The sequence below is a fragment of the Parus major genome, chromosome 6 (genome assembly GCF_001522545.3).
Source record: "Parus major isolate Abel chromosome 6, Parus_major1.1, whole genome shotgun sequence".
NCBI classification, from domain to species: Eukaryota; Metazoa; Chordata; class Aves; order Passeriformes; family Paridae; genus Parus; species Parus major.
This window is the reverse complement of record NC_031775.1, coordinates 26,582,999-26,606,760: the sequence shown is the minus strand read 5'-3', so window position 1 is coordinate 26,606,760 and position 23,762 is coordinate 26,582,999. Positions and strand designations below refer to the sequence as shown.

The 23,762-nt window shown below is 39.9% G+C and overlaps 1 protein-coding gene across 20 annotated transcripts in view; it reads left to right on the top strand.

The window, feature by feature from the left end:
• Positions 1–23,762, top strand: part of ABLIM1 (actin binding LIM protein 1) — a 192,517-nt gene that overhangs the window by 69,539 nt on the left and 99,216 nt on the right. For 19 of the 20 annotated variants that reach the window (XM_015633086.3, XM_015633102.3, XM_015633099.2 and 16 more), the window contains exon 2: positions 22,856–22,990. In XM_015633086.3, the coding sequence (XP_015488572.1) occupies positions 22,856–22,990 (135 nt within the window). Of the gene's footprint in view, positions 1–5,686; positions 5,767–22,855; positions 22,991–23,762 lie in introns of those variants that run through there. The other variant, XM_015633101.3, reaches the window with a different exon arrangement.

The window sequence follows — 23,762 nt, the reverse complement described above, 5'->3', positions numbered from 1 at the left end:
TTCATGGACCTCTGAGGGAGAAGTTCTTTAGACCAGAAACTCTTTACAGCATTCCTGCTGATTTCACTGAGCCAAAAACTCCCAAGACAGGCTGTGGGGTTTATTCAGCACAGTTAATCCAATTCTGAAGTGGATTTTCAATATCAAATCTCCTTAACCTTAGGCATGCACAGTAAAGGATGACACTTGCATGTGTGCTTTCCTGTTGGGGATTCCTGCCTTTGTGCAATTTTCAGCCTTGACTGTGGTGACTGTCAGTGAAAGTTATTATGTTTCTATCAGCAACGGTATTGGCTGTGTTTGTGAATTAGCTCAATAAATCCAATTTATAGCAGGTGAACAGTGATGATTTTATATGGTAGTTTTTAAAAATATAGAGTTTAAACAACTCTCTGTACTCATATTATTGTACCACATCTCAATTTAGTGCAAACTATGTGTGCATATTGTAAAGATCACACAGGTGTGAAGAAAACATGATCTCCTTTCCAAGGATTAGCAATAGCAGAAGCTGTTTGGAATGTAGCTTGTTACATCAATAACAGAAATGTATGTTCAGAGATAAATGTTTGTACATACCTGCAGCCAGAAGATTTAGTGAGATTCTGTGTTTTTGGAGTATATTATATTATATATACTGGCAAAGCAGTAGAATGTAGCCATCTTTTCTCTTCTATTTCTAAAGATAATCTGAAGGTTTCAGGTGCTTTTTTACATAAGTGTGTGTGTTAAGCCTCTTAATATTTAGAACAAAGACAAGTATACTCATTTCTTATTTTGTTTTGCAACAGTTTACATTTTAGTCTTACTATTTATTTTGCAGATTACTACTACTCTACTGAATAACAGAGTACTAAGAAAGTCCTGCTTTCAAGAATCTCAGAAAATCAGTTGTTTTTTTCTTAAGAGATCCAGATATCTTAATAGATCAAAACCTAACAAATTATTATTTTATTCCCAAGGAGTCTGACTTGAAAAATATGAAATGATTCTATTTCTAAAAAAGCACTAAACCCCCAAATCCTGGTAGATCAGAATGATTACACTGTGCATTTTACTGAATCAAGTGAGAGATGTATTTTCTGAATTTTAATTTTGTTTACTCTGAAAGAAAGATGGCATGTGATTTCAAACACCAATTTATCAGACTGATCTTGTTGGAAATGGTATGACACAGATACAGGGAACAGCCCAGCACAGCAGGAAGGTATTGGTTAGAATCCCTCAGGCATTATTTGTTGAAGATCAGTCTTATCAATAGGGACAATGTGATCCCAAGGTGCAGGATGGCAGGACCATAGTACATGCTGAGAAAGAACCACATTCCTCTCTGGTGGGTCTGTGTATGCTCCTGTGGACTGTTCAAAACTTGTGATGGGGCAGCACAGGGGGTCTGTGGTGGGGAGGTCAATCTGTGGGACCTTCACAGCTCCTCAGTTTCCTGCTGGTTCCACACAGGGCAGTGTGGTGAGGACATGGGGGTGAGGAGGGCTTGGCAGCCTCAGAGCATTGCACAAGCTGCAGGATGAAGTTGTTACAGAGCAAAAGCTCTGAGGAGGGTTGGAAAGGCTCAAGGATGGCTCACAGAATACCAGTGCCTGAAGCCTTGGAAGGCTCTGAGTACACCTGGTGTGGGGATCAGTTCTGTCAGATACAGCCTGAGTTCTGCTCACTGGGTTCTGGTGAATCTGGAAAACTCCACCAGCACCATCAGTTCCCCATCAGTTGCCTGCCTGGTTCTGTGCTGCAGCCCTTCAGGAGCACTGCTGCTCCAGCTGGCTCCAAAAGATGGAAAATGGGCTGGCTGAGGGAAACACTGCATCCTGGAGGAGCATGTGGCCAGGAGAAACCAGGAAATGGTTAATACAAAGCTTTTGAGAATCCTAAAACGGGGAAGTGTAGGCTTGCCCATTAGGGCAGCGGGACCACTGCTGGGTCATGAGGCTTTTGCAAGAAATCCCAAATTGACATCACTGGTGTTGGTCTGAGCAGGCACAGGTAAGTCAGGATATCAATTAGAGCAGGTCATGAGAGAGTGGCCTTTCCTTCCTGGAGAAGGGAGCATTTTGCAAAATGCTGTAATTGAGACTTCATAGAAGTGGTGGCTCTCAATAGACCTAGGTTGGACAGTGGTTAAGCTGTGGAAGCCTGGGACATTCTTTCTTGTCAAAACTTTGTTCCAGGCTTTTAGCTGGAAGCAAGGATATTAAACAGATTATGTTTTCCTGGATATTATTTAGTGGAACAACTTCTTCCCTTTATTTTTCTGGTTTTTACCTGCCTTTTCCTCATTTCTTTATGAACAAGAGAGATCAGTTCAGTTTTGAAGAAATTGTACAAAAACTGTATGCTGATACTTCTAAGCCATGATCTCATCTGTGAAGAATGAATGCAAGATAAAAATATGAACACCAGCTTTTAAAATGAGAATAACATAACCCTAAATCACAGCTAAACAGCTTAGTATCTTACTCATACTTTTTCAATATTATCAAGGTACAAGAATCAGAAAAACAAACTGGTTTAACTCTTTCCCCCTGTGGATTGATCTCAGTATTGCTGTCATGCCTCTCACTGAATGCACAAGATTATTTCACCAGAAAATAACAGCAACATGAGCATGTTGTTTAGCTGTAGTGTACTCATTGAGACTCTTCCACCCACACTGTGTTCAAGGAAGACTTTATTTAGTTTGTACAGTGCAAAAGGTATTTAAAGAAAAAGAGTTATTTTGCTTTCCTTTAAAATAGGTACTCCTAAATAACAATAAGTGCCAAGGGATTGTTTCTAGAATGCTGCCTATTCCTTTTTCATCTCTAGTTTAGGATATCTGAGTTGATTCTAAGTTGTACAGCAGGGTAAAAATTTTAGCCTTGACTTAGAACAATGAGATTAAATCCAAAAACCATCCTGATGTAAGAGATTTTATTTACAGTACTAGCCTCTGCTCTTCATATGTCTTTACTCTGGAGTAGATAACATTTTACTCCTAAATCTCCAATATAATTTACTGCAGCCTGTATTTTTAAATTACATTTCATGTGCATGCTGCTGTGGTCTCGCACTGCAGCTCTCATGGCTGAATGATGTGAGATGCACTAGTGTTAATCTCTAGCACATGTGAAAAATGGAGGAATGTACTCAGAGAACAGAAAGTCCACATACCAACAAGCAGCTTCTGTGTCAGCAGCTTGCTGGAACAAAAAAAAAAAAGAATGATCATCACTGCAAACCTTTTGAGAGTGTCTGAGGATCCCAGGAAGGGGTTAACAGCATCCATGGGTGTGAGTCCATAGGCTGTGCTCTGCACATCAAATCAAGTATTTATGAATGAAGGTCAGATGTGTCCCTTTCAGGAGGCTCTCCCCTAACTGTTTACAAAATACAGCTCCAAAAAGAGCACGGCCAGGTTGAGTTACAACCTGACATCTCTGATGTGTCAGAAATGTGACATCATGGCTTATGCCTCCGTGTTGGTGGGGTTCAGCCCAGCTCCCCACTTGAGCCTCAGATGCTATTAATAGTAACAGACTGAGTCATAGAAGCAAGAATGTCAGACTGCCTGTGCTGTGCTGCTCTTACACGCTGGACTGCTAACAATAGAAAGCCAGCCTAGATTTGTTAGAATAGAATAACTATTTTTTTCCATGCAAGTGCCTCTATCTCTGGCTGTTTCTCTCTCTCTCTCTCTCTCTCTCAGTGATTTATTTATTAAAGAATGTCACTGAATAAGAGATACCTTCTGGGTGAGGCAGACTGGCTTGTTTAATTTATTTCTATTGTTCTGGGTGGCATTTATACAAAACAACTAGAATTTATTTACTGCAAATATTTTTAACGCTGTGTGCGTGGTCTGATTTTTTTCCAGCAGGTATCAGCCATCTGCTGCTCTGTCTGGCTGATGCCTACAGCTTGTTTCTTTACATTAATATCTCTCTCCCTACATAGAGCAGAGTGGAGAGGGAATTCACTTGTGGAGGTGTGAGCAGTGTAAGTGTAGGGTGCAGTATGAATGTAATTTCACTTCAGTCATGTAACAAAAAGCACATTTTGCACTGAGCTCTGGTCAAGTTGAAGTTTTTGCTCAATGAATCTGTCCATAATTTAGCCCAGAATATCCTTATATTTGACCTAGTTCTCTGCTGCTGAGATCACCTCTGTCTTTGACAAGTCAGTTCATTTCCATTTGCCATTCTCTCTGCCTTTAAACCACAAATATAAAATTTACTCTCTAGGCAAAGGCATGAATAACATATTTATTTTGGGGAAGTCACTGGTAGCTAGATAAAATGAAGAACTCAGTAATAGTTGTAGTGATAGAGGCTCTCCAAAATCTTGATGCTAGCAGTACATACATATTTAAAAGCTACAAGAGGCTTTTAAGGGGTATTCAGGACTTTGGTTAGTCATATTTCCAATCTTTTCTTTATAACTGTGAATAAAAGTTTGCTTGTAAAAGGAAAGTTTTGTTTCCCCTGACTCCGACCTGCATCTTTTTATAGAAAGCAGAACCTTGGTATATGATGATGAGACTTGACAATATTCTAAAGGATTGGCTTGTTTGTTTACAGCATCAATTTACTGACCAGTCCTTTCTCAGTACAGTTTAGTGCCTGGAAAACCATGAATTGGGAGGTTGGTTTGATGCTCACATTCTACACTGGTGCTTGGTCTTGTTGGGGATGTGTTGGGGAGTGAAATTCCCACCCCAGTGCTGCTGTTTCAAAACACTTCTGTCTTCTCAGTTCCATGAGTACCTGTGGCTGTCATCTGCAAAGGAGTAACTTAGGAGAAGTTATTGTTTACAGTTATTTCAGAATACAGCACTTTGACCCACAGCAAACATTTGTATAGCACTGCCTGGCTTCAGAACCCAGGTGCTCACTGAACAGTGACAGTTCTCTTTTTTATTATTTTTATTGTTGTTTGAAATAGAGAATAGACAGGTATTCCCATCTTGCACAGGCTGTATGTTACTCTAATCTGTTCTATGGTCAGTAGGCATTGAGAGACCATTTATTAGCATGTTTTGTAGTCTAGTAATTGCTTTAAAGCTAAATCCAGAGTAGATAAACTGCTCACCATAGAAAAGCCACTGTGCTGCAGCCTGCCTCAGTGCTTTCCTGTGCTCATCTTTGTTTCCCCTCCTGATCCTGGCTCAGTTTGAGTAAATAAAATAATAGGAAACTCATAAATACCACTTCAGCCCTGTGTGTTCGGTGGAGCAGCTCTCCTGCTCTCCCTCGCATCCCCTCTGCAGCTTTTTGCCAGTCATTGGGGAGCGGATAGCAGCGGCAGCCGGGCTGTGCGAGGGCAGAGGAATGCAAGGTGGTGTCAGGGGCTGGGGATGGGGCTGGGGATGCAGCATTTGCTGCATTTGCTGCATTTGCTGCATTTGCTGTCCCGGCAGCTGCGGCTGCTGCTCCCAGCACAAGGGGCAGAGCCCACGGGCAGGCGGGAGCTGCCGTGAGCCACGGGAAAGGACCACAGGGGGAAAAGATGAGAGAAACGAGAAGCAAAGAGACAGTGATGAGCAATCGGACCTGATCAGACCTTGTGGGAAATCTGACCAGGGGAGATTATTGTCTGGAATAAGCTGCCTTTTTTTTCTTTTTTCTCTTTTTTTTTTTCTTTTTTTTTTTTTTTTTTTTTTTTAATCCACCTCAGCCAAACACTGCTGGAAAAGAGATTGTGTTTAAATTACTTCAGTTAATTCTCGCTGCTTCTACTACGAAGAAAAATTATTTGCCATGGTGAAAGAAAAAGGTAATTATGTTTATTGATAGGCTGGAGCCAAAACCTAATGTGCCAGCCACAGTCACCTGAGGTTTAAACCTTCACATTTAAGATGTGCATGCTGTGATTGGCAGTTGTTGTTTTCCTTTCAGTAAAAAACGGTGTGTGAATCCCTGCAGTGGATTGCATTGATCATCATTGTACCTGCTTTAATAAGGCTAGAATCTGGAACACATCTAATTTAGTGTGTCTGCACAGCAGGGTCCCTTCTGTGTGTACATGTTTGTTTGGGGTTTTTTTTTTTTCTGTGATTTAACCCAAGTTGACAGTTCTTTACCTGTATTTGCTACAGTTCAAGTAGCTCTGACTACTGCAGCAGCTAGTTGAAAATTTTAAAGATAAATATTGATATATTCAAATCTGGACTTGAGAGGGTATATTTTACATTTTAATGGATAAATGGATCATATGGGATTTTGCAAAATGCTTGAATTTTGCAGTAGTAAATTAGATATCAGTTTCAGTTTCCCATATCATTTTATGCCTCCTACAGAAGAATTTTCCAGTTTAAAGAATTTAGAAATGTTTGTGGGGTGTTTCCTTTCAGTAATACTGGTCTGTGTCATTTATTGTATTATGAAGATGCGAGACACATTCTGAGTTGTATTTGAGTGTACTGGATGTGGTTTGGGGGCATTACAATATCACAGATTCAGATTCAGTCTCTTCTGTGAAGAGGAGAGTCTGTGTTCTTCACTTTTGAGTATTCTGTAAGAAATAACGTGGGAGAAATTCAAACTAGGGAAGAAATAGAAATAAGAAGGAGTAAAGCTGAGTAAGAGTGAGCAGTTCTGCAGCTTTGAACACTCATGCTAAGACTTTTTAAAATGAAAATAAAAAGTGAGTGCAATTAACTTCACAGACTCTTAGACTGAGGAGAGCAGGACAAATGCCTTGTATATGACAAATGCCCTGCCACACTGTCACACATATCTGGAGGATTGTAGTAATAACTATTACCTAGTCTATAGATAATTTTTGTTGATGAAAGGCAGTGACCCAACAAAAATTTTATTGGCTACTTAGTAGCTTTGGGATCTCCTATTTCAGATTTACAGGACTACTTTTATAATGTCAGTCATGAGCTGATGACTTGCTACCCCTATCAATGAGCCATACCAGACATGGTTTAAATAGGAATTTCACCCCAAATCCTGGAAAGTGCAGGTTTCAGAATCATTTGAATGAACTACATCAGTCATATTTTCAGAAAAATAAGTATTGTCATTCAGTTTATCGTAACTGTTGCTTGTTTTGTAAGATGCATTTTAAGGCAGGGCCACTGGTTTTCTTGAAGTGTACATAAAATATGTGTAGCATTCAGGTTTGTCCTTTTGTATGTTCCTGTCCTCTCCCCCAGCTGATATTCACTTGTTTGGACTCTCTGTGTTATGTGGGGTTGTACCTGAGGAACACTCTGTAAATTCAGTTTTAGCATCTTGCACCATGAAAGTTGTCATTTACCTTCAAAAAAATTAAAACAAGCCCATCATTTTTGGGGAGGAAAAAATGGCAGGAAAAAAGCTTCATAGAATAGCAGGAGAAATTGACAATAAATGGTTGAAAATCTGAAAAAGACTTGTGTTTAAATTGCTTCCTTTCCCCTCCCCACCAAGTTTAATGCATTATCAAAAATGGCTCTTTATGTTTATGTTGGATATAAATATTTTTTTCCTGTTCACAGAGATAGTGGACTAAAATAACTAAATGCTCTCTTTAATTTTGGTGTGCAAGTACTGATATTTCATATCTCATGGCTGCAGAGGGAGAAATGATAGTATCTGTTAAATATTTTGATTTTATATGTTACTGGTATCAAATAATTGCCCCAACAATTTTATTTTTACTCTTTTGTTTCTGTCTCAATTTTCTTTTTCCTGGTTTTGGTGGGTTTTTTTGGTTGCTTTGTTTCTTTGGGATTTTGTTTTGTTTTGGTTGTTTTTACTTTTTTTTTTCCCCTGCTTTAGTCAGAAGGTCAGGATTTATTGCTGTAAATGTCACTCTCTACAGTGATACTCTTGCAAAATGCAGTCGGTACAATACAGCTGGTACCCTCCCTTCCAGCCACAGCTGAACTGTGGTTTCAACAGGCTGAAAATGCAGGTCAGTCCAGTGTCATTTCATGGACACATTAAGTAGGCACTGGAGGGACTGGTTTCAGCTAGAAAAATGCAACTCCAATTCACTGAATTGCAAAATGGTTGGTAACAGTTTTTAGCAAATTAGCATGCTTCATTATGCTCATATTGTAGAATGATTTCAGTGTCTGCCTGGTTGGTTCATACACAAAAAAAATCCTGAGGCCAGGGTGTTTTCTGCTGACACCAAACGGCGCTTCCTAAATTATGTCAGACTGATACCACATTTTCATGTCGCTGTGTACTTATCTATTTCCAGTTATGAGCCCTTATTATCTAGTTACTCAGCTCAATTATTATCATTGTGCTGCATCCAAGGGCAACTTTCTTCTTATGCTTTAACAGAAAGAAAGTTTATATGTGCATATGTGTGTCTTGTTATTAATTCTCTCCAGCCATTTAAAGCCCATGTTGAATAATCTGAATTCTTACTGCTTCTGTGTTGAGGTCAGTGTGTGGGTTGGGAGCCTGCTAGCCAGGTTTCTGTGTGATACAAGTGTTGTAGCTTAATTTTTGACCCCATTAGTTCACATAAACTGAGGATTTAGCCCTGATTCTTGATTTCTTGAGAACTTGATGAGAAGGCAGCCCTGGCATTCAAGTGCTAGTCTGTGAAAGCATATTGGTAATCAGCTTTGTACCTGATGAGATCTTGGGCAGGATCATCCATGGGCAAACCTATGAAAGTGGATTAGCAACTGTTCATGCCATGCTTCTGCATGCTTGGAAGGATAAAAGGAGAAAATATGAAGGGTTGAAGATTTTTTTGGATTAAAGAAGGAGGCACACAGGCTTAATGATTTCTGTTCCTCATACACTGATTCTGCTGAAGAGAAGGTGCTGGCACCTACTGGGTACCGGTTTCAGCGAGCTTGATCATGTTTTCATGTTCTCACAACTTCTCTGTAGGTGTTCAGTGGTGCTGGCTTTCCCAGGCAGCCACACAGAAGGTGCAGGTTACCAAAATGTTAAACATATTTCCCACAATATGGATTGGCCCGTGGTCTGGTTTGGTCTTGCAGAGAGATTTTGTTCTCTGTTTTTTCTTCATACCTTTGATAAAGCATGGTAGCAGTAGCCCTTCAGGATTTGCCCAAGAGGACTGGTTTTATGCTTGCAGTAGCTCCAACCTTCTCTTCCATTTGCCAATCCCAAGATCTGTGAGCCCCCAAAGGAGCTTTTAGTCTTTCTCTGTAGTTGTAATGTAACTGCTGTAGATGGGACTTGCCTTGAAGAGTATGCAAATGTTACCTGTCTGCTAATTTAAATGTGTTCTTTCTTGGGAATTTGTCTCTCCAGTGCTCTGTGTATTTGCAATCTTAACATCTATTCCCTGTGTTAATCAGGAAAATGTTGAGTAATGGGATTTGGCCCTAACACTGTCTCAGTGTCATGGTCGTTGATAAAATACAGTCTTGATTTGAACTCATGACTTTGGAACTTTTTAACCCCAGGTGACCTGGGAAAGTCTCCAAGTTTGTTGCTTTTGGAGCACATGACAAGATTACGCAATCACACATTGGCAGGGGGAGGATTGAGGAGTTAATTTTCTTTTTGCTTCAGTTTACTTAGTTTCAAATTTGGATTGAGAAGACAGTAACAGCAGCCTCTTTGTTGAGTTGGCTCTTTTTTTTTTTTTTTTTTTTTTTTTTATAATAAGGGCATGTCCTGCCTCGTACAAACCACAGAAAAGGCATTTTACAACTATGCAGAGCAGTAGATGTTAAAAAAATATACTTGTAGTTAAAGTGCTGAACAATAGAACGGTTTTATGTTAGAGGCTCTTAAGGTGACCTTGGGGAGGTAATTTGATCTCTCCTTGTGTTAATGAGGATAAGAACATTGCTCTTGTCTCTCTTGATTATTTGAATTAGAGGTCTTTGGAGCAGAGTTTCTTTCACCTTCCTTCATAGCTGTAACAAGGCAATCTTAGTGTTGGGATTTCACTACTTGTACAAAAAAAAATAAATATCCAATGCTATGTGACTGTCTTATAAACATCTTATTGCTTTTAAAAGGCAATGCAATTGTAAAGGAATTATGTTTCTATTGGCACATTTATGGCATTGCTTTTATGTACTTTCTCTTTCTAAATTTATTTTTAATATTAGGTTTCAAATTGCAGTTCTGGTGTGCAGCATTGATACTGAAAGAAACAAAAATAACCAAAGAGATGCCAGCTCAGGCGCTGCATGTTTACTGGAGATTTTAATTTAGTTTTCTTTTTATAGCACTTAGTTCACATGAGGGTACAAATACTCATATCCAAAGGGTTGGGCAAGCACAGCCTGCCATGCCTGACCACTTCCCATGTTTTTCAGTAGTGGAATTCCATACATTCCTAGCATCCCAGCTATGTGTAGGAGCCAGCTCTCTGAAGATATGATGGCAGATATTGTATACTGAGAAATGGGAGAACTTATTGATCTCATTGGAGGGGAGGACTTAGGGGGTTTAGTCCATAAATTTGAAAACATAGAGTTCATGGGTTCAGGTGGTAGAACCATGAACTTCCTCCAACTGAAACAGTGAGTGGTGTGAGCCAAAATCCCCCCAGTTTTGAAAAGGGGAGGTTCAATCAATTTAATTTTCTCACAATTAACAAAGTTCTAATTGCTGGTTCTGGTCTTGAAGATAAAAGCAGGCAAACATATGCTCAGAGAAGCACACCTCATGTTCTCTCTGGACACTTCTCCTTGCTGGTCTCCAGTCCATGTCACTCATTGTCCTCTGTACCTTTGGTGAGGCCTGGGTGGGGCAGGACACTGGTACCAGGCCATTTGCTGCTCCTTTTATCTTGCTCAGTTATTTCCACGTGAGTTTCTCTGCTGGCCACAGTCCTTTTGGAGCTGTACCTCCTCCCAGGTCTCTTTGCCCGTGCTTGGGGCAGCTACTTTGCCTCAGCATTTCTCCTGCCCTGGCATCATTTTTGTTTCTCTCCTCCCCATGATTTGTCTTCTCTGTCCTGGCATTGTCTCCTGTACCTCAGAATCCCAGAGTGGGTGAGGTTTCTCTCCTCCCCATGATTTGTCTTCTCTGTCCTGGCATTGTCTCCTGTACCTCAGAATCCCAGAGTGGGTGAGGTTGGGAGGGATCACAGTGGCTCCTCTGGACCAGCCTCCCTGCTCTAGCAGGGTCATCTCAGAGCACAGAGCACAGGATTGTGCTTGGATGGTTCATGAATATCTCCAGTGAGGGAGACTCCATGACTTCTCTGGGTAATCTGTGCCAGTGCACTGTGAAATGCTCTGCTCTTTCTCTTGTGTCTCCTGCTGTTTGTCCTTTCAATGTTTACCACCTGCTGCTATGTCTGTGTTTTGCAGAGGTTCTCTGTGCTCCTCTGGTTCTGTTTCCATGTGCAATGGGTCAGTCTTGCCATTTGCTGAGCTGGTTGGACCAACAGTGACCAGCACAGTCCCATCCTTGGCCACATCCTACACAAGTCACCACTGCAGCACCATCACTACCAGAGCCCTGCTGGTTATGGTGAATACAGTTGAGCAGAATAAAAAATTATATTTTTGCTTTCTTTGGATAAGAATTCACAAGGCAACACTACTATAGATAGTCTTGGCATAGTAAAATTGTTTTAAAATACATGAAGCTAGGGCAGAAAAATATTTTTCCAAGGGGGAGGTAAGAATCTTGGTAGGGAAGAATTTACAAGTTAGGATAATAATTTGGCCTGCTACTGTAGGAGAGACAATTATTTTTATAGAAAAATTAATGGATACCAGGGGAAAAGACCAAGTTCCACTAATCAAAATGTCTTGTGCCCTTTGGGGAGAAAAAAGAGAACAGGAATTTTTTTTTGTTCTGGGGGCAATCCATAACTAATTTAAAAAGGATTATTTATAACAAAGTTGGTTTTCCACTTAGAGGACAGTCAGTGTCCCCAAAAGAATGATTAATTCTTGCCTTCATTGAGCCTGGATAACTTTCAGGCTCACTAGGGATCTGTCTAAGAAGAGCACTTAGGCATTGTCTTAAGCCTGTTCTGTTCAGAAGAGTGTCTTGTTGAGTCTAATTGAATCACTGGGAATTAAAGCTAAGTAAGTGCTTCAGTATTGCCCCACAGTTGGACCCAATTTTTAGAGGCTGTTTTTGAAAAAAAAATCATGTATTTTATTAATGGTGGTCATTTTGTGTTGTAAGAGACAGCTAGAGAAATAATTCTAGGTTTTATATGCGCTGATCATAAAGTGGTATAAACACAGAAATGACAGAAGCCTTGTGTCAGCCAATCATGTACATGATCTATTGTCAATACTGTTCAGAAGTGAAATGTTGTTGCTCTTCTGCTGTACAAGAGAATAATAGGCAAGGTTCTAGAAACACTCTCAACAGGGTGAGAATCCCCATTTCCCACTGCTGTTAATTCCACTTCAGCATCACACATGTCAGTATAATCTACATGGCAGTATTGTGGAACTTTGTTTTAGTTCAGGATCTGGTTCAGAAGCAGTATCTTAAAATTATATAAAATTAAAGAAGTGATCCAAATAGAAATGAAGCCTTGCAGAGCACTGAGTGTTGTTTTTTATTACTTCTGGATTGAACAAGAGTCAATGAATTAATTACTTGTTTGTTCAAAGAAGCAGTTGAATTTGTATTTTCTTTTCTCCAAGGGCACCTCAAAACAGGATTTGATGGATTTGAGGTTGTCTCCTGGCTATCCAGCACTGGAGGTGCTAGCCAGAGGAACAGCCTGTGGTCAGGGGTACGATACTGGTCAGTGCTTTCCCTGTGACCGTCCATTTGCCATGTGATGTTAACACTTGATGCTCTTTAGGAGCACAATTATTTACCATTGAAATAATATACCTCAGAAACTGACTTCTATGCTGCAATGTTTTTAAGGTCTGGGTGCCAACATGGGCAGTTAAGCACAGGGCAGGGCCTCTGAAATGTGTGGTTTATCAGCTCTGTACGTGGCAAACTCTCCTGGGTGTGAGGAAATCATGAATACTTGCGTTGCTCATGAATGTGGCTATCTTGTTTTAGTTTAAGGCTGTGTAGCTCAGTCCTTAGAAATGCCAGAAGTGAGGTTAGTACTGAATGATGGGCATTTACGAGATCCTCGACTGAAGGAGGGTTTCTGAGCAAGGGGCACAGAGCTTCTGTGGTTTAAAGGGGTTGGCTGAGGACAGGTCTCTCTCCTTTGCAAGGGTCCTTGCAAAAACCCCTTGGGTAGATTCCTGGTGATAACTGAGAAATTGTACTACAGATTCTGTTTTGAAAGGATCTGGGAGACCACTGACTTATGCAGGTCAGTGTTCCTCCTCAGATAATCTCAGGGTGAACAGTGGGAGAATTGATTAAAATAATTAGCATTTTTATATTGACTTACTTCAGAAGAAAATTTAATTCATTTTACTGCATGGAATACTGATGCAGCCTATAAAAAGGATGCATAGGGGAACTGTGATGAGTTTGTTGCCAGAATCCCCACGTGGGATGCTGTTTGGGTAGCTGAGAGGCCTGATAGACATTTGAGTGCTATTATGGGTAACCACCACTCATCAGTAAGCCAGAATTTCCATGCTGTCTGGAAAAAGCAATTGTTTTTTCTGCTAACTTCAGCAACTTGCTCTCTTGTAGACTTGAGGATCTTTAAGGATTTTCGCTGAATAATTTGACACTTCTGTTTATTCGTTGTTGTGAGTAAGGTTTTGATACTGGACTTCATGATCCTTGTGGGTCCTTTCCATCTCAGACTATTCTGTGATATTTTTTTTTAAGATTGAGACATCAAGTGATGTGTATGAGATGGTTCCACAGAGTATGCTGAGGAGCTCTTGAATTTCTAATTACCTCTGTCCTATGTTAGAAGAAAATCATTCTTTTGAAATAATGAATGATTCTCTTGTGTATGTCAGATGTGTTGAAGGCATAGCTCAATTATTTTTTGCCACTTACAAGGCTAATAAAAAGATACTACATGTTAGAGACTTGCAGATGTTGGATGTAAGAAGCAAATGTTTAGCATGATCTTCCAGCCCTTCAGCAAGGAGTTTCCAAGGATGAGTTGATTATCTTGAAATAATATATGATATATAATAATAATGTCCCTCAGTAAGTTGGTTATGGAGAGAACCTTAGTGCATGTGATGAAGATCAAGAAGGACATTCCCAGAACATCAGATAAGAGAGTCAGGATTCAGTGTCTCTTTATCACCCAATGTTTATGGTGATCTGTCTTGTCAAAAATTACTCTGTACTAATGTAGAAATATGGCAGAATAAATTCACTCTGTGCTTCTCCCCTTTGGCTTGCTAACCACTAATCAGCAATCTGTCTGTTAACAATCATATTGAGTAATACAGGAATGCAGGTTTGATTCAAAGACTGGCTTGGCTTAGTCAACATTTGTTTGATCATCATCTGTTTCTCAGCATGTCCTAGTTTGCTGCATACTTCATTGCAAGATTAGTGCCTTTTCATTACTGAAAATAGTTTTAAAACTCCCTATTGCTTTTTCTGTTTGAGCTTAAAACAACTCCTGACCATACTCAGTTAAGAAGCTCTTGACTCTTCTTTGAAAGGATTATAATTTTTCTTAAGCAAATATAAATATAATAATTTCGTCAAGTCCTTTTGTTCCCACTAAGTATAGATGATGCTCTAGAATGTGCTTTTATTCACCTGCCAAGTGATCAAAGGCAAACATGTGTGGACAGACGTAGCAGAAGTTCCTCCTTGCTGCTGTTTTGGAGAATGACAAACTCTCCTAAATAGGCTCTGCTGCTTTTGTGTTGAAAGAGCATCAGCAGAGCTGCTGCGGTTTCCCTGGACTGCAGAGCTGAGTTAGCACTGAAGTCTGCTTCTACCTGCCTAAACTGAGCACTCAGGCTCCTGGGGGGTTCCAAGCAAGGGTAGGATATTCCAGGGCTCCTGTTCAGCCATAAGGGCCTACCCAGTCACATTCATGCTTTGTCACTGGGAAACTGTGGACATTGTACACTAAAGCTATAGACTGTGAGAATCTGTGGTGAAATCCCCAGAGTGTCCAGATAAGGGTATAGCCCCTACATAAACACTACCAAATTGTCTTTACCTATCAATCGCTATCAAAGGCTTGGAAAACTGGATCCACCAAACACATTTTTAATGGCAGAACCATCACAGTTACATTGTTTTATTTTGTGTATATTGTAGGAGGTGATCTTTTTTCAGATAGGATCAAGCAGGTGCTGGTGTTAAATATTTCACTTAATACTGAACCATTCATATGCATAAATCTTTATAGGGCTGAAGCCTTAGGCCCTGATCTTGTATGCTGTTCTGTGGGGAATTAATTGCAGTATCAAAGCTTGAGATAGCAGAAGAAGCATGGGAGAAGGATAGGAAACAGCAGGAAAAATAGAGAGAAAATAAGCATGTTTGCACTTGTGTTCTGAAACTTTGAAACAAATGTGATTTTTTTTTCTGTGCTGTATTTTTAAAGCTGATTATTTCCTTGCATTTTTACACATTGGTGTGTGTGGCACAAAGCTTTTTATTTTTATTTGTAAATAACATAGGAGTTGTCTCTCATTCATTTACAGTTCACAGCTGGGCTATTGCCTGGCACTCATATCTCTTAAATTTTTATATTTCATTATTTTAGCTGCATTAGCTCTATCCATGGGTTTTGTATATCTGAAAATAGGAAAGTATTTAAGTACTGGTTTCCATTCTCAAAAATAATGTATGTTTCATCACCTATTTTTAAAATTTACTTTCTGGTATTGAAGTCTTTACATCATATTTTCATGCAATAAGTTTGATATCTTTGCTTATAACGTTTTCTCAGTTTTTTGGGGTTTTTTTGTTTTTTTTTTTTTTGGAAGACACCCTAACTTATCATTTTAATTTATCTCGTTAAACTTGTAAATGTCTTTATGGTTTATTTTTTCTTTTAAAAAATCCATTTTTTGAGGAAGTAATACACCTGTTTTCTAGACTGGATATGTGCCATGTCTTCTGTTTAGCATTTTGTGCTAGGAGTGAAAAATTGTGAATTGAAAATTGTGAAAATCTTTTAGTTCCTGCAGAAACTGCCAAGAGATGTGGAGGATGGGGTGGAGGGAATGGATACCAGTCTGTTCATGACTGTCTTGTAGTCAGCCCCACATCTGGTCATGAGATGCTGTTTTGAGGACAGATAGCTCTGGCATACTTTGTTTGTTGTAGCTGAAGAACTGAGGCTGAGAAGCATTGTTTGTGATCGGAATTGAATTGGACACACAAGAAAAATATCAGTTTTTCTTAGGTCTTCTCTGTTAAATGAGCAGAGAGTCAGAGCAGAGACAGAGGACTGGGGGATTGGCAGAAATTCCTTCTGGTTCTAAAGCAGAGCAGACTTGGGCTGTGCTGTCCCTCTTTACACGACTTTCTCTCCTAATCTTTCTTCACCGTGCTGCCCTGCTTGCTGAGCTGTAACTTCCATCCCACCAACACCCCAGCAAAGGAGTGTGATGTAAAATGGGGTGTTTGGAGTGTCTGGAGCCTTGTGCTGTCACTGGATGCACTGGTCAGCCCACTGTGCTCTCACATGGGTGTGAGTGCCACACCTCACCATGATCAGGGTCTGATCTGATCAGGAGTCTTTGACTTCTGCAAAAAGAGCTGCTGCACTGCCATGGTCCTGTTTTCATCTGCTGTTTTCGGCAGCAGATGAATTATAAGGGGAAAATGATAATACTTCTATGGAAAATGTGAGAAAACATTTCAAAACTGTGGTAAAAAGCTACTGAGTTTAAGATCTTTTTTCTGCCTTGTTTTTAAAAATAGCTACTCTGGATGTCTATAGACAGCACAAATATTTTTAAGACAAATTGGCACATTGTAGGAGTGATACAGATAAATTTGCAGGAAGAGCTTTATAATGATTCTTCAGATATGATCTGAATGGCAGTAGTATGAGCTAGCTACAGTCTAGGATTTCCCCTTAGGCTTTCTCATACATGTGTAGGCAAGCAGCTCGCTAGTATCTGTTCATGGGAGTGCCTCCTTCCAGGATTTCCTGGAATTCCTGAAGATCCCTGTCAGATACCTGTGGCTAATGACTGCAGTAATATCTTTATCAGTCCCTGGCAGCTGGGAGGTTTGATTTCCATCTCAGTCACTGCTTGGTCACCTTACACGATAGGATTCTTACAGATTAGAGATTCAAGAACTCAAGAGTCTGCAGATAAGCAAAATGACACTGCATTTTTCACCCCTATTTTAAACAGGAATTTCAGTAGCTTCTCGAGTCACCACCGTGCTGGGCTTTTACAAAAAAGGAATTCCTTGGAGACTGTATGGGCTATAGACAGACAGGCTTTACAAAGCAGGGCTTACAGACACTTATCTCTGAAAGAAATACAAAGGATGGGAGAAAATTACTTCTCTCTTTGCAATAGAGCATGAGGAAAAAGTGATAAGGCAGGTTCCATTCTTGAACTTGATTCTCTGGTGTCTCTCCAGCATCTTTCAGCTCAGAACACATTTTTTCCCAGCTTGTCATTCTGTGCAGTGCCCACCTGCCTCCCTCTGTCCTGTCCCAAGCAAGGAGCTGCATTAACAGCGGAGCTGCTTGGCAGCATCAGATAATGAGGGAATTTTATTTTTAAACCTTCAAGTTTTGAACTGCAAATCCTGTTAATTAGTTGAAGAAATCATAGCCTCCAAGGCCATATCAGGTAATACAGAGAACAAGGGCAGAGTGAGAGTTGTCTGTAGAAGGATTTGGTTGCATTTCCTGCCGTGGCAGTCTCAAGCACAGTCCTCTACTTTTACTCCTGAAAGCAGAAAGGAGAGAGGAAATTCTAAAACAGGCTAGCAAAAAACTTGGAGTACTTTCACACCATTACATCTGGGCTTTATTTTTCCTCCTTAATAGTCCAGTCTTCAGCCAAGGAAACACAGCAACTGAAAATCAGCATTTCAGAGAGCATGCTGTCTGTGTCAGGCCACTCTGAAGATATAAAGGGCAAAGCTGTGACATTCTGAGAATCCTCTTGCCCACACTGCAGTGTGCACAGCCTGTTCTCAGTGCTGTTCAACAGAGCCCAGAGGGTGTGGAGCTACAGTAAATCACAGAGATTCTGTATCCTGGCAAAAAGCTTGAAGTTACATATCCTACAACTTGGGTAGAGTTGACTGAGTACAGCTTCAGGTTTATTTGTGGAGGTATCCATGCAAATATGATAAAAATTCACATTTAAAAGAGCAGTACCACATATCATCTTCTTTAAATTTAGAGAAAGCTCTTTTTTATTGCAGTTTAGAGTAGAACTGAACTAAAAATATTTTGTTGTGGCTCCACCTTGCAGCATTCCTATAGTGAGGTGTTTCCCAGAAGCTTTTCTGATTCCAGTTAAAAGCCAAGGTACTTCCTGGCTTGCAGCAGATACATGGAGATTTGCCAGCAAGAATCTGCAGCTAAGAATCCCTTAGCTTGAGCCTTTGATTTCATAACAGTTCTATGTTCAGGGAGAGAATCATCAATAAAGAGGGCTGCAGTATTTATTTTCATTATTTTCCTTATTTCTTTATTCAGCTGCATACTCTTCAGATAATTGATGTAATTTCCATTTCAGAAAGTTTTGTTACAAATACTGAAGTCTAATTTCTAGCTGATGCAACAGAAAATAATTGTTTCTAAACCCTCAGACAACGATCAGCTCTACAGAAAACACCCTGACAGAACAGTTTTCAACTTTGCACAGTGAATTAAGTCTTTAATTTTGCTCAGAAAATGCCTTTGGTTTCTCATTTGAACATTGGGTTGTAGTCTTTACTACCTTCTTTTGTTTTTAATTATTTCTTTGCAGGTCTGGGATTATTTTGAGATGTTTAGATAAAATGCAGTAACAAGTACTCTCAAGCTGTTAGATTTGATTTGAATTTACATCCATATAGTGCAGCTGCAAAAAATAATGAAATCAACATTGCTTGATTCACAAGGAAACATAAGGAATGACAAAAATAATGGTGAGATGTCTGCAGAGTGATGTTAGCACAAAGCAACACTCCAGTAACAAAGACTTTTTCTAGCAGATGAAGGTGTTATTGAGTTTTTTTCTATTCTTTTTATTTGTCCCTGACTTAAATTATGTAATCCAGGCTTCCCAGTTGCCCAGTCAGATGCACATCCCCAGTGTATGTGTTACTCTGGGTAAATTGGATATTTAATGGGACATTGATTTGTCTTATTTGAAACCTAAATGAGTTTAAGAAAGCATTAATTGTTCATTGATTATTCATTTAAGCTGGTCTTGAAAGCAGGAGTGGAAGTCTCAGCCTAGCTTGTCTTGAAAAGCTCTTCTTTATATATCTCTGACCAGAGATTTTATTCATTAATTAAAGAAAGAAAATGTCTTCAGGCAGTGCCCAGCAGTCTTACATGAAAGCACCCATGCTCCTTGTCATGCTGGTTGGGCTAAACTGGGACGTGACAGGCATCAGTTCCCATCCTTATACTGGAACTGGCAAACACTTTACTGTGTTTGTGTTACACACCCCTGTCGCCCTGAAAACTAAGCCTTCTGATCTTGTTTTCATAGTTTCTAGTCACTTTCCCAGGAAAGTAACTATAAACATAGATGTGTATACATTCTTTCCAAGAAGCGTCTTTTGATGGACATTTCGCACGACCAGTGTGATTGGGAAGGTGGTGACCTAACTATCCAATCCCTGGTCATTGTCAAGAATCTATAAATACTGGAGTCACAAAACAAAATCATCCTTTTCCTTATCACACATTGAACGTGCCTGTGTGAATCATTCCGTGTCCTGCAGCCACACACCCGTGCTGTGGGCAGCACTTCTTGGTGTGAGGACAATTGTGAGCTCTGGTACTGAACCAAGAACGTGACTGACTGTCCTGGGTGCCCATGTGACTCTTTCCTTCCCTGTCCCTGGGAACCTTGAAATGGTATTTATTCTCACACCAGGCTGAGCTTAACAGTGCTTTTGCACCTGGTTTACAGTCCCAGACTCTGAAGACACAGAGAAATGAAAACATTCAGATAACTCAATTTGAAGCTGGTAGGTCCCAGGCTCAGTGATTTAGCTGAACTTAATCGTATGGCTTTATTCCTTTAGGGTTAGGGGATATCATCCAAAGAGCCCAGAGATCTGTTGTGGAGCAGAGGTTGGGATCTGGGTTATCCAGATTCTAAATTTATGTCCTGTCACTGATTAGGCTGTCTGGAGTCTGTTGTAATTGTCTTAGACACGGTCTAGAGTTGCCTTATTGCATCGTGTGCAGTCCGTGGTGCCTGAGAAGATATTCTGTTGTTGCTGTGGAGAGGCTTGGTGCAGGCAGATCCTGAAATATGGACTCTCTCAAGGTGTGAAATCCCTGCAAGGAGATGAACCCATCTCCTGACTCAGACCTTTCCAGACCCAGAGCAGCTTAAAACTGACATGTTCAGTGAGCTGGCTGGACTTCAGTCAGAAACATTTCAATAAGCTGCTTGTAAAGGTATTTATCTTTCTCTTTCTTTAATTCCTTGTTCTGTCCTCACTGGTAACTATGAAAGGTCATCTCTGCCACTGAAAAGCCTTGTGAGTATTGCATTCATCCTGAAAGTCAATTACTCGATATTGACCTACAATGCCAAATGGAGGCCAGTAAGACAAGCACCATAATTAGCTTCACTTAAGAGATCAGCCTGTAAATAGCAACTAACAGTATTTGTATTCATTTAAATGGCTTTAAAGGCAGAACTGGAAAGAAGCTGCATCATTGGACCAGCCTTGAAAACAGTTATTTACTTTCCTGTAAAGAGCAGAGGCTTGTGTTTCAGATCAATACCAGAAGATCTGGAACCTGGTGTGCGGAATGTCAGGGTGTCCTACACATGTGAGGTGGAATAAGCAGAATGTTTCAGGTACAGATTTCACATTGCAACATATAAATCTTAGGGAGCATTTTCCAAATTCTTTATCTATTTCCTCTTGTGAGCAAGTTTAAAAGTGCACACTCTAACTTCAGCTTGCATCAGACCCATCTCAGGCTGTCTGGATCTGAGAGGGAATTTTGCTCCTAATAATTTAATTTGTTAGCTGTCTTCTCTCTGTTTGTCTTTTATTCTTTCTTTCTTTCCTTCTTTCTTTTCTTCTTTCCTGTATATTTCCTTGGTTGCCAGTGAATAGTTTTGTTTGTAAGAATAAGAAAGAAAGAGTATTGCATTGTAGACTGTCAGATGAGGTTCACTCAAGGTAAGGCATTCAGTGAGCTTTTACTTCACTGGAGCTGCTAATTGAAATACTGGTTGGCATTAGCAGCTGAATTCTGTTCACCAGGATGGGCTGTTCAGGGGAAATAATTTAAGTGAGGCTACCAGAAGAGGAGGTATTAAAAACTTCAAGCTTGAGTAGAGGAATTCAGCCATTTGAAATTTGGGGTGGGAGATGTGAGTGGTGATAGAAAGAGAATGACAATTACAATATTAGTTTGGCTGGATGTATATAATAGAAATTGCTTAGATTATTTGTTATTCTCTATTATTGATGTTGTTACTCCCCATATCACATATTCAGCTTTTTTATTATTAATCTTACATTTATGTAATGCAAAATTATAGAAGCATTTCTTCAATAAGGCATTTATAATGGAGAAGACTGGAGCTATGGGGATTTTCCCCTAGAAATCCATTGAAGAAGGGGAGGAATCTGTTGCAGTAAATACATAAGCAAGGTATCAGTTATATTGCTGAATAAGCAGTAACCTGAAAAACAACATAGTCCTTGCTGGGGTGATGCCAGGAACTGATCAGGAAAGGAAAAGATCTCGAGAAAACTGAGATAAAATAACGAAGATGTTTCCCAGTGACAGTGAGAGTGATGTATCAGCACTCAGTCCTTTGCAGACCAGGAAAAGTAGGACAGAAATGGTATAAAGACAGAGGCGTGGGTAGAGGTATGTTTTCTCTGAAATGTTCTGATGAGCACCACTAGTTTGAGAACAATATTACAAAGAGGAAAGCTTTCTGCTGCTAGAATGGGATGTGGGAGGGAGAATTGAAGGAACATAGGTTTGTTTGGGAACATTCTGGGTAATACTTTCCACTTCAAACAGTTCAGTTGAGATTAAATCTTGCTCCAGCTTATTCCCGTGCACTTCTGTTAGGGCCCCAAGCTGCCACATCTGAAGAGAAAGTTAAACATGTTTTACAGAAGCCAAATGTGGAGCAATTAAACTTTTATTATGACCATGAAATCCACTAACTTTTCCTGTTGCTATCCAAGCTCTGCTATGGGTGGTTGGGTGGCTGATTACCACTACCTGGAATTGTGTCTCCCTGACAATATTGCAAATACGTGGGTAGTTTCTGCCTACTCACAGTATCTCTAATTTGCATTCAGGGTAATTTCTGCTAGAATTGATGGCAGTAGAGAGAAATAATACTGGCTTCTTTCCTCTTCAGGAGTGCTTTCCCTGCATTAGGTATCTGCTGTAGCAAAAGACATGTTTGTAGTTTATTTTTAGTATAGTCATTTGCATACAGACTATCTGGTTCATCTGGTTTCCCAGAACTTGATTTGGAATTACTTTCCTTCAATCCTTTTTGCTTGGATTATATTCTTTCTTGGATTAAATTATTTTAGCTTTTGTTTCCTTGTGTGCTCATCCTATGGTTTGCACACATTTGTGTTCTTGGAAAGAAAATGGCAGGCATTCTGAAACACTTTTCAGCACTGACACTGGGGAGGGAATTTTTCCTCGTTTTTCTGTAGCAGCCTCTATGGAAAGAAGTAGTAGTTGATGTGAATGTCTTAAACTACTGGTTTATGAAAAGACTGTATTTAAATAAAATGGTGGTAACTTTTTAGATGAGCATAAAATGTGACTAGATACACCTGTATCCTGATCAAAAGAAAATATCATGGTGAAGAAAATATTCTTTTTGTTTTTGTTTAAATATTTTTTGTTTGCTTTACAGTGGCCCATCCTCAGGAGCCCCACCACCCCTCTGAAAAGCCAGTCATCCACTGCCACAAATGTGGGGAGCCTTGTAAAGGTGAAGTGCTCCGTGTTCAAGCCAGACACTTCCACATCAAATGCTTCACCTGCAAAGGTAAAACCTTGATATTCATGTTAGAAATTACTCCATTTGTGCAAATGTGCCTTGAACTACTGATGGAAGGTTGTTCTTCCTGCCATCAACCCATTACAAATACTCTGTTTGCTCAGTACTTGAAGGATTTGAGGGTGGGAAGGGTAAAAAAAGGTGGTGATACTTAAGAAAATTCTGTATTTTTGTAGTTTTTGGTCAAAGTACTTTTTCAAGGATCTGGAAATTTTTTTTAAACTCTTGATAGCAACCACTGTCTTTCATTGGGGCTAGTTATGAAAATTAAGGGTTTTTGTACTCAGTTGACTGCTGAAAGTACCTGCTTTCAAAAAACCCACCTAAAAGGTTCTGCAAAGGTGTTCTAAGGCTTTGTGCCATGGAGCTGCCTTGGGAATGGGGATAGTGCTGCCCATTCCACAGAGAGAGGACCTGAGGGGCTCTTGGCAACTCCAGCTCATGCCACTGAGCCCTCTGTGACCACAACAAAGACTCACTGTGTTTTTTTACAAAACAGAGGTTTAATGAAGCGTTAAATCATTGTAAAACTATGCTTTGTGAATTCATTGCCTTTGAAGATGAATGTTGTGGAGCAGGAGGCAATCTTGGCTCCTTCACAGAGTTTCTGTTTAATGAACAACAGTGCAGAGTTGGTTGAACTGAGTAACCACAAAACTAGGATGAAAGGTGAGAATAAAAAGAAATGCCCAGGTCTGTGTTCAACCACTGCCACAGTCAGTCCCAGCTTAGCACAGGGTTGATATGGCACAGAAAGGGA